Here is an 11,337-nt window from a genome sequence, read left to right as displayed (position 1 = left end):
CATCAGAAAAGTGAGTGGGGAAAGAGATTGCATGTCAGTTTAGTGTGCATGTATCTCAGTTTGCCCAGAGCACACATCTCATATGCTATGTGCATGACAAGAAGCAGGCACACACATACTCATCCACTATGTGGAGACTACTGGCTTAGTGAGTATTATGGTTCAGCAGGGATTTACATTTTGTTTTCTAAATCTCATTCAACAGTATACAGTTGCTCCTCCTTTCTCGCAGACTTGAGATCCGTGTTCTTGCTTATCCACAGAGGGGCGACCTCCGTCAAACCCAACGGGCTTGAATACATGCAAGTCTCCATTTTTGTGGGATGTGTGCATGTTCCGGAATGAATCCCCTGCAAAAACGGAGGGTAGACTGTACATCCAAATAAATCACCATCCTGCTTTAATTCTAGCTGCCCTTCGGATAGTTCTGACTAGTTTTAAATTTGTACAATGTTGGGGAGGATTAAAGGGCTGATGTTGCTTATCCTTTGTGAGTCTGCATTAGAACTTATATTTTCTCAGAGGCCAGAATTGTTCCTTTGAACTGGCCAAAGAAGACCATAAGAAGCCAGAGAAAATGCTGCAAAACAGGTATAATGTGCTTGTGGCAACCTATCCCTGTGAGAGGTTGAATACAGTATTTTGCATCAGCTGAAACTTACAAGAAGCCTATCGCTCAGTGCAAGGTTGTACACTTATGACAAAAAGAAAGTTGTAGTTTTCCCTTAAAAAGACTTGTTGAGGACCTACTAGGCATTACTACAGCAATGGCACAGTACTTCTGGATACCACTGCATCTGTCTGTTAATTCATGATTCCCTTCATCCTCTACTACCTTTGTGCCCTAAAAAACTGTTCCAGAGGCCTGGAAAACCATCTGGATCAGAACTTTTGGCATCAAAGAGGAATGCAGAAGGAAGGAGAGGGGAAGCAAGTCACAATTCTGCCATAGGGACTTGGCCAAAGTGAACTCCCTAGAATTAGGGAGCTTCTTGACTCAGCATCAAGTGAATGTGTATCTACTTTCTGTTGCTGCATCTGCTGAGAGTATAAGATTTATCAACCATCTTTATTTCAGCTCTGTCTGGATTAAATATGGAACTGCTAACCAGCATTCTATATGTAGTCATGACAAGCTTCAGCAAAACAACTACAGAAACAAACAGTCTTTTAAGACCAAACTATATCTGTACCTGAATCAGCTTTAAGTACTTGTACATATACAAGTCATGAGCCATCCTTTGTTCATATAGTAAATTTCAGTAGCAGAACTCTCTTATTCACAGTTACTAAATTTAAAAAGAAATGATGCGGGGGGGGGGGGGGGGATTGGTAGGTTATCATTACAGAAAAAAGATTATTTTCCATAGTACCTTGACTAACCAGATTGGTCTATTATTGTATATTGAGCCTGTAAAATGAATTATGGAATGTAACATAATACATTTTATAACTTGGAAATTTATGGCCCAGCCCTGCTATATGTTATATGCACATGTAATTTCCCATGTCTATAAATTCCTAAATATTACAAGTTCTTCTTGTAAATTATGTCTTCCCATTATTATGTTTCTATCTGTTATCCTTACCTTCAATATTTCAGAATGAGATTAATTATAATGTAATACTGAATCATTTATCACATTTGTAGTAGAATTTCATTTTGCCTGCTCTAGAGGGCAACAAATCTAACTTGTTTTAAATTAAATCTGCACATTTCGGAATGGACAACACTTGCATCCACCAAGGCCTTTTCTGAGAATCTTGTATTACCAGTATCCAAATTAGAGAAACCTAGTAGGCGTGAGTGAGAGTGGACTTGGACCTACTTCGTAATGACGTTGAGCTGTCAGGTAAGCCTTAATGGCCTGGCTAGTTCTTGACTATATATATAATCCAGCTTTTCTGGATGGTTACATATTTAAATCCTGCTGCTTGTTTTCAACAAGAATAAACCCAATGAATCAACTGGATGTATCTACTGTAAGTTTGAATTCACAATTCAAAACCGATTTAATAGTTCTAACCTGAAAGCCATAAGGGGGTACTTCATTGGTGAACTTTGCTTGCTCATCACACAATGCTGCACAGCTTTGTGGGCTTTCAGCTCAAACATTGACTAGATATATTATTCTACAGATATGAGAAGAAAATAAATCAGACATAATTGGAATTATAGACTTACCTTTTTCAGAAGAGTGAATGCTATATAGAAGAACAATCGAAGCTGGAATGCTGGGCAGCCTTTCCTCCTCCCAGGGTGATTGCAATGTCTTATAAATTTCAGACATATATAATTTCAGTTGTAAAATAGATAAACTTGTTTCACATAACTTTGTTCTGAATTCCTACAAGAGAATTCACAAAATCAAAAAAGGAAGTTCCTATTTGGCAAATGTTTCACAACAAACTAGAGAGTAGTTGATTTTCCCAGGTCTATAGTCTTCAGCAGACTGGTCCATGCTCCATCTGTCTCTTCATTTTTATTCTGATTTTATGTGGAGATTTTTTAAAAATTGATCATTCATGGGTTAATTGTATCACATTAACTGCTGATTTTTGTGTTAAAGTAATCCATGCATTAGAATCATAGAGTTGGAAGAGACCACAAGGACCATCCAGTCTAACCCCCTGCCATGCAGGAAATCACAATCAAATCATCCCCGACAGATGGCCATCCATCTTAGAAGTTGTACAATTTGAACAAAAACTGTTTAAATATAATTTCTTTTAGAATTTGATGGGTCTGCAACAGGGCATATTTGCATCAGTAACAACAACAAGGATCCTGACTGTGGTAGACTTGCCTATGACAGTCCTAACTGTGGTGACATCCCCAATTACATCCTTGGTAAATACATACACACACACACACACACACACACACACACACACACACACACACCAGCAGCTAGAATGATTCAGGAGGCAGATGCAAGGAAATGAGAGTCACAGAAGCTATGCTGACCATCTACAATGGGGGCTTTAAGGGTTACCTGCATTCTTTACACCTGAAGCACTTGGACAGTCAACGTTTTTATAATATCACTTGGTACCAATACAGGCAGATTTTAAGATACTTCCATGGATTATTTTTTTTAAAGAAAACAACAATACTTACTTATTTCCGTGCCATATTTCAAACATCGTTGAAGAACACTATGAAGAAATAAAGCATAAATACAAATTACTGTATTCATACATACAAACGTTTGATCAAAGAAAGGTTATCTCCAGTATTTCAGATATTAATATGTAAGATTGACTGGTAAGTAAGTGAGGACAGAAATATGCAGCAATGATCTTTAAAAGTCACATCATATTCAAAATAATGCTGTATAACTAATGCAGTAATGAAGCTCTGCAACCAGAATCAGGTTATTTCAGAAGTGAAAACTGGATGAAAAATGAGAAGAGATTTCAATATACCCAAGTCCTTTCCAGGCAAACATTCTCTGAAGATGCCAGCCACAGATGCTGGCGAAACGTCAGGAAGAAACTTTTCTGGAACATGGCCACATAGCCCGAAAAACCCACAAAAACTATGAGAAGAGATTGTTCTAAACATCCCTATAAGATTCTTAACATTTCCATCCTAATTCATCCTAATTTTCATCTTAATAAGGAGTAAAGATAGGAGGAAGCAATATCAATAATATGAGATAACCAGACAACATCACACTACTAGCAGAAAATATCACAGACGAGGAACAACTACTAATAAATATCAAAGAAAAAAGTGCAAAGGCAGGCTCAACATAAAGAAAACAAAAATTATGACCACGGAGGAACTATACAGATTCAACCTACATAATGAGAAAATAGAAATAGTAAAAGAGTTCTCATATCTTGAGTCAAACATTGATCACAATGGGGACTGCAGCCAAGAAATAAGAAGAAGACTGGGAATGGGGAGGGCAGCTATGAAAGAATTAGAAAAGATTCTAAACTGTAAAAATGTAAAACTGAACACGAAAGTTATAATTGTACAAGCCATTGTTTTCCTTATTATCATATATGATTGTGAGAGCTTGATAGTGAGGGAAGTGGATAGGAGGAAAATTCATTTGAGATGTGATGCTAGAGAAGAATGCTAAGAATACCACAGATAGTCAAAAAGACACACAAATGGGTCCTAGAACAGATCAAGCCTGAACTCTCCCTGGAAGCCAAGATGATAAAGTTGTGATGAGAAGGAATGACTCACTGGAAAAGACAATAATGCTAGGAAAAGTGGAAGGATGTAAAAAGAGAAGAAGACTGAATGCTAGATGGATAGACTCTATTAAGAAGGTCACGGGTATGAATTTATAGGACCTGAGCAGAGCAGTGGAAGATAGGGAGTCTTGGAGATGTCTCATTCACAGGGTTACTATGAGTTGGGATTGACTCAAGGGCTGTTAACAACAATCCTAATTCATGAGGTGGCCTTAAAAGTTCTGCTTCAGCCGAACTGTGGCACTGGTACTGGTGGTCAATGGCCTGAACTGTATAACACAGAAACACATACATATACATGACCTTTGGTTTCTCCTGAGTTTTGTTAAATAAATACATTTAAAGAAATCCACTGCAAACCAATTCTTACTAGGGCTAGGAGTTAAACATCTTCTTACATATATCACATCATACATGTGAAGTCACACTCCTCATTGAAGTTAATGGGAAAACCTTTGTCTACAAAGATTGGGCTATTGCAGATTGGGGCAAATATGTTAATTTACAGATTATGGACACTTTCTCTGGAAAACATTTTTCATGTGCAACTGACCACTGGGTTGCCATTATTTGATATAAAAACAAGCATAAGTTTTCTGCAATAATGATGGCATTACTAACTTGGAGATTGCAAAGATTTTGGTTTTCGGAAGGGTAGTAATGGAGACAGGAGGACTGTGGGGATAGCACCCATTATAATTGATGCAATTTGAGGGAGCAGATTTCACAATCTTCTCCATGCTCTTTCACCAGGTCTGAATTTACATGTATGAGGGTGGGGGGAAGGGAGAGGGGGTCAAGACTGGTGAAAGATGAACCCAAACTAAAACTCAAAGGTGAACTGTTGAGAAAAAGGAGAGAGGATAACTTTCCTTCCCATGCTGCATAAATTCAGTGGTGGGTGGTGAGCTGCACAAGAAACCCTGCACCTCTGTAGAGGTATGGTAGGAGAAAAAAAAGGTTCTAGAGCTGGCTGGTTAAAACGTGGAAAAGTGATTGGCCAAATTTCCTCCTCCAATACTGCAGGGGTGGGCATGTGTGGTCCCCCAAATGCTGGACTACAGTGCCCATGAGCTTAGCCAGCATATCAGTGGTGAGGGATGCTGAGAATCGCAAGTCAACATCTGCCCACATTCTCTGTTATACGCAAACATTCTCTGTACTCTCAGATTCCGACCTTGCTCAGATTTTCCATACTCAGCATTACCTCCCTTTCTATTACAGTGTTCCTTAAGATATCACATAATACCATCTCTGGGCCAAAAAGGGTTATGTGTTCCATATGGGACTATGCTTTTCATGGCTATATAAGCCCTATGCAGTCATTTTATCTTTGTGTAAGCAACATGCCAACAGGGGAACAGACTAACCCCACCTCAGGTCTGTCACTCTCTTCACCCTGAGAGTGACAAATTTGAATAGTAGAATTTCCCCTATGCATGGACACTCTCCATGTGATCAAGAACCAACCCCCCCCCCACACCCTTCCATGGAGCCCCCAGTTGCATAGTAAGCATTAATGTCTAGAGAAGCTCTCCTATTCAAACTTGTAGCTCTGCATATGTGGAAAATGACAAAACAAGGCATGGAAAAGGCAAGACTAGACTATTCTCTTCTTTATGTTTTGACACAATACACTTAGATAATCACTGCCAAAATGACCAAAAAATTGGTCTTAAAGCAAATCAAGCATGAACTCTCCCTAGAAGTCAAAATGACCAAACTGTGACAATCATACTTAGACCATGAGATGGCATGACTCATTAGAAAAGTTGATCACCAATATCCCACATCAGCTTCTTGTAGTTATTAACTGCCCTTGAGTCGACTTTGATTAATGGTGGCAACCCTGTCAATGAGACATCTCCAAGGCTCCCATCCTCTACCTCTCTGCTTAGGTCTTTCAGGCTCAGGTCTGTGGTCTCTTTGATTGAGCGTTCCACCTTTGCTAGCACCACTGTTGTTTCTAATTATTTATTTTGCCTCATGATGTGACCAACGTACAATAGCTTCAGTTTAGTTATCTTAGCTTCCAGAGAGAGTTCAGGCTAGACCTGTTCTAGAACCCATGTTTTCACTTCTTGGCTATATACAGTATTCTCAGTATTATTCTCCAGCACCACATCTCAAATGAGTCAATTTTCTTCCTATTGGCTTTCTTCACTGTTCAGCTGTCATATCCATACATGATGGGATATACAATGGATTGGACAATCCTCACTTTAGTTTTCAGAGTTATGTCTTTTCACTTTATAATCCTGTCCAGTTCTTTCATAGCTGCCCTTCCCAATCTGAATCTTGATTTCTTGGCTGCAGACTCAGTTCTGATTAATATTTGAATCAAGGTATGGGGATTCTTTGACAATTTCAAATTTCTCATTGTCTAGGATGAATTCTTGTCATTATTTTGGGTATTTTAAATGTTCAGCATTAATCCAACTTTGGCACTTTTCTCCTTGATCTTCTTTAGTAATGCTCCAGGTGTTTGTTTTTGCTATTAGTATTGTGTCGTCTGTGCATCTTAGATTGTTAATGCTTCTCCTATCTTCACTACTTATTCCTCTCCCCCTGCTCTGTGTACATCAGCTACTCAGGCCTGGGACAGACTGTCTGAAAAGGGCAGCCTGCCGGCGGTCTTTTTTCCTCTGGAGGGAAGCTGCAGCTGCCAAATCGTACGGCTTCCCTGCAGAGGAAAAAGAACCCAAGAAAAGCAGCTTCTTTTTAAGCCGCAGGGGCAGTGTAACAAGTGCACCACTGGCACATTTGTTACGTATACGCTGTACGGCAATATGCGGATGCTGCACAGTCCTTACGTAACAATGGTGGCGCTTGTGTACACAGGACATCGCCATTGTTATGTCACCCATATATTCTAGGGTAAGGGACTGTGTGGTTGCCGCATGGTCCCTAACCCTAGAATCGGCGCTGGTATGCCATTTTATGGTGGTATGTACCGCGCCTCAGTTACAAGTGCACAACTAAGTAATGTCTCCTGGCCTGACCCTCAAGCCTACCATCTACACTGAGCAAAGGAGGTCAGTTCACCCTCTGATGAGGATACAAGAAAGATGACATTTCCAAGCCTATCCTGCTAGCAAGAAAGGCTGTGATGAGGGATTGTAATGAGGTCCTGCTTCTGACTGTTGAAGCCTTACTTGTTGGCAGGAAGGGCTGCAAACATCCTTCTCCTTGCACCTTGATCAGCAGCTGAACAGACCTCATTTACTCAATGAGACTGCTGATAGTTCAGATGGACCTGGGGTGAGCATTTAAGATCATGACAATAACACCACCATCATGACTACATACAGAATGCCAGCTGACAATGCTTGGAAGGCAGTAGAAAAAGAAAAAGACAACTTCACAAGTGGACAGACTAAACTAAGAAAGCCATAGCCCTGAATCTGCAAGACCAAAGCAGGGCTGTTGATGACAGGGTGTTTTAGAGATCTCTCATTCACAGGGTCGCCATACGGTGAAGCCGATTTGACAGCAATTGACAGCAAAGGACTTCAGAGTGAATCCACATAAGTAATGTATGTTCATTCTACCCAGGTACAGCAACACACTTGGATGAAGCAAGATTCCTGGGACTGAGTACATATGAGGTATGAATTTAAGGTCAGATTTTACAGACATCTGAATGAATACACAGTTTGAACACATAACCTGAGAGCATTCCTATAATCTTTTGCTTGCTCATTGATATAAGTATGTGTTGTCTTCTCAAGTAAAATTAACATTACATTGTTCTGAATTGCTGCTATAGAGATTAGGTAACAAGACAGAACACCAAACTTGCTCAATAACATATAATACAATTTCATTTTATTTAAAACATACTTTGTACAATATAAAAATATTGATCACAGTGAGATTTAACAACTGTTACTGCTATAAACAAGAATGCAGTACAATATTTTTTAAATGGAAATAAATTATATAGTCATTATCTTTAATAAAAAAAAATCACAAGGAAGAAAACCTAGGATGTTTGGCCAGTAGCAAAATTTAAGTCCATAGTGAGTTCTTTATAATGAAGAAAATCCCAGTTTTTTTTTTAAAAAAAGCATTTGTGTCCCATGTGTCTCAGAGAACAAATGAGTCTGTCTTTGATAATCCTATAAAGTTTCTTCTGCACAGTAAATCCAAAATATTAGCAGTCTTAAAACAAAAAGAGAAAAAATGTACACCAAATTGCCACAGGTTATTGGCTTCTCTAATTGATAAGTGGTCTTTTCCAATATGTGGGTACACAGCGGCACACTTCTTCACTGTAATAAAATCCAGGCTCACAGCGTTTCGTTCGAACTGTACATGGTGGTCTGTAGCAACTGAAAGAAGATGGGAAAAACAGGTTTTGGAATTTAAAAATATATAAAAGGACCTAGGATGTTCGGCTAACTTTGCTTTGATGAGCAATTAAGATTACTTTTTAACTGTGAGCATGAGGCCATCAAGTTAACTTGTCCATCTTAGGTTTTGATATGGATTTTTAGGAAAAGATATTCACCCTGCATGATGGCAAGCTTATGTTCACAAGCAATATGGCACTGAATTCTGGCAGTGAGTGGGGATGGGAGGAGAAGGCAACTGTGGGCTATTCTGAGCCACTCTGTTAGCCATCTGGGAAACAGGATTTTGGCTCAAATGGGCCTCTTGTCTGCTTAAGCGTTGCTTGTGGCTCACCACACCACTCACTCCTCTGAATGAAATAAGCCCAATCCAACAAATTGTCAATGGATTTATATCCAGCCTTCCCTCCAACAAGCTCAAAGCAACATATATACATTTTCATCTTCCACCCACTCACTATCACTAAGTCTACAGAGGAGGTTAGGCTGTGAGACTACACCAGTAAGGCTGACACCTCCTCTACACATTAAATTCTGGTACTGAATATAGAGCCCTCCCCAGCCATCAGCATGGATACTGTGATTTGGATCAGGACCTTAGTATAGTATAGCAAGTGCAACAGGGGCATTAATCCTCTGCCCTCTGCTATGGTTCCAATCCAGACCTATGAGTTCCACTGAGCTATTCTGGCAATGCAAACTTCATGTACAGAGTTAATCAAGTCTTAATTGGTGTTAACTGGTGTGGGAGGAAAAAGGAATTAAAGCCCACCTATCCTTACATCATGGTCACAATTCACATCAATACTTACAATTGCAATTTGTATGTGGGAGGGTGGGTGGAGTTAAAAGTCCTCCATTAGACAGCTAAGGTAATGTGTATTTTAAGAGGAGATTTTAAACTGGAACTCCACAGTTCTAGTCCAGCAAAATAACCATTACACCAGACAGTTTCTTTCACAGTTTAAATAAATGTGGACCTTTAATAATAAGCACACATTATTAATGTGGGCTGACATCCTGTTGGGAAATTATGCCACTGTAAACTGACTTATGAATGCATAAGGTTAAAAGGCAACCTTGTGCAACGTTAGCATTTTCAGGAGGGGAGACACAGCTATGCCATTGGGGCCATTATACATGCCGAGCCAGCAGGGTGGCCACAACACAATGGTCCCAATGCTCGTGTCCTGATAGGCAATATGTCCTGATGCACAATGGGAACTTCCAGTTTCACAACAAGACATTCTGCATGGTGTCCCTCTAGCATGGTTGTGTATCATGTCAGTTGCATAGTTCCATTATCCTAAAATTACCATATACCTTGTAGCCTCTGATGAAGGATCTTGCCCAAAGTGTGTATAACAAACTATACAATGAACCAACATCCATGAATATAAAAAATAATAATAATGAAAGCTTGTCTAGTTATCTAGGCTAACACTATCTATATTTTTAATAGTACTATGTTTCTTGGCTAATTGCGTCTTTAATCCTAACTAGGGTAAATCAGATGAAATCAGTTAGATTAGGTTATTCTTTTCCAACAATTCATTTTAACAGCACTACTCTAGTTGCAACTAAAGTTGGCTTGAGTATATTATTTACAGGATTTGGGAACCTAAATAATTCATCCACAATGAGCTCTCCTATGGATTGGAGCTATTTTTTAAGTTTGCCAATAATTTCTCTTGGAAATAGTATACTTTTGAAATATGGCCTCTATTTTGAAATATGTCCTCTACAAAACATAACTTTTTTTTACTCATTCTGTTATACCAGTGGAAGCAATATGCAGTTTCACCACGTATTATGTACAACAACTTTTAAAAGAGATGAAAACAGGGCAGTAATTTATATCATTTTAGTCAGGGAAATAATCAAATATTTTACCAGCTAACACTTCAGGCTTACAAGATAAATATTTTGCATCACTGGATAATTTGTTTCTACAAGAACTGAAGAAGAAAATCTATAAACAAGTATGTCATAGCAGAATAATTTCTTAAGTTTGTTGTCAAAACATGTTGACCTAACATAACCTCCTGCTGACAAAGCCAAATAGCCTCTGGTGTATAACGCAGACAAAGTACTAGTCATTGCTCTTTTTCAAACACTGGCAATGAATCAAAAGTGAAAGTATATCTTTCAGGTTTCAACAAAGATATATTTTAAATTTGTTTTTAAAATGTCTCTTCTGTTTTCATGCAACATAGCATAATAATGTTATACTGACATTCCTCCTGATTAATATTTGTCAGTTCACCAATATAGTAGAAGCATGGGTCTCTCCCGCCGTCATCAAAAATGGGAGGGAAATGGAAGGATAGAGACAAGGGTTAGCTCCTATCCTTTCTGATCAATGCAATTTATACCCAGAAGGCTGCCCAAACCAGATTTGTGCTGTAACTAGTGGCATCACTAAGGATGGTGCCACCCACTCCCTTGATCTTCTCCCATACCACACCATACAGAATCCTTAGCCATGTTTTTGGTATTAATGTTACTTATAAATTGTAGTTTACGTATATCAATGAATGTAATGGCAATAGTATATTGTAGTTTACGTATATGGCAATAGTACATTGTAGTTTACGTATATCAATGAATGTAAACAACTACCAAAATTAAAATTATACCTAGAATTCAAAGATATAGCCGTGTTAGTCTATAGAATCATTATGTATAGAGACCTTGTAGCACCTTTGAGACTATGGGGCAAAACAGACGGCCCTAAAGGGGCGGCTTGATGCCGTCCCTTTCA

At 38.8% G+C, this 11,337-nt stretch overlaps 1 protein-coding gene across 2 annotated transcripts in view; it reads right to left on the bottom strand.

The window, feature by feature from the left end:
* Positions 1 to 8,089: 8,089 nt before the first annotated feature.
* The window catches only part of VEGFC (vascular endothelial growth factor C), a 59,600-nt gene continuing 56,352 nt past the window's right edge, over positions 8,090 to 11,337 (bottom strand). For both annotated transcript variants that reach the window (XM_089527001.1, XM_089527002.1), the window contains exon 7: positions 8,090 to 8,552. In XM_089527001.1, coding sequence (XP_089383127.1) covers positions 8,438 to 8,552 — 115 coding nt within the window. In that variant the 3' untranslated portion in view covers positions 8,090 to 8,437. The remainder of the gene's footprint in view (positions 8,553 to 11,337) is intronic.

Source organism: Sceloporus occidentalis, unplaced genomic scaffold (genome assembly GCF_023333645.1).
Source record: "Sceloporus occidentalis isolate IW3139 unplaced genomic scaffold, rSceOcc1.0.p SCAF_5, whole genome shotgun sequence".
NCBI lineage: Eukaryota > Metazoa > Chordata > Lepidosauria > Squamata > Phrynosomatidae > Sceloporus > Sceloporus occidentalis.
This window is presented reverse-complemented; position numbering and strand designations above follow the sequence as displayed.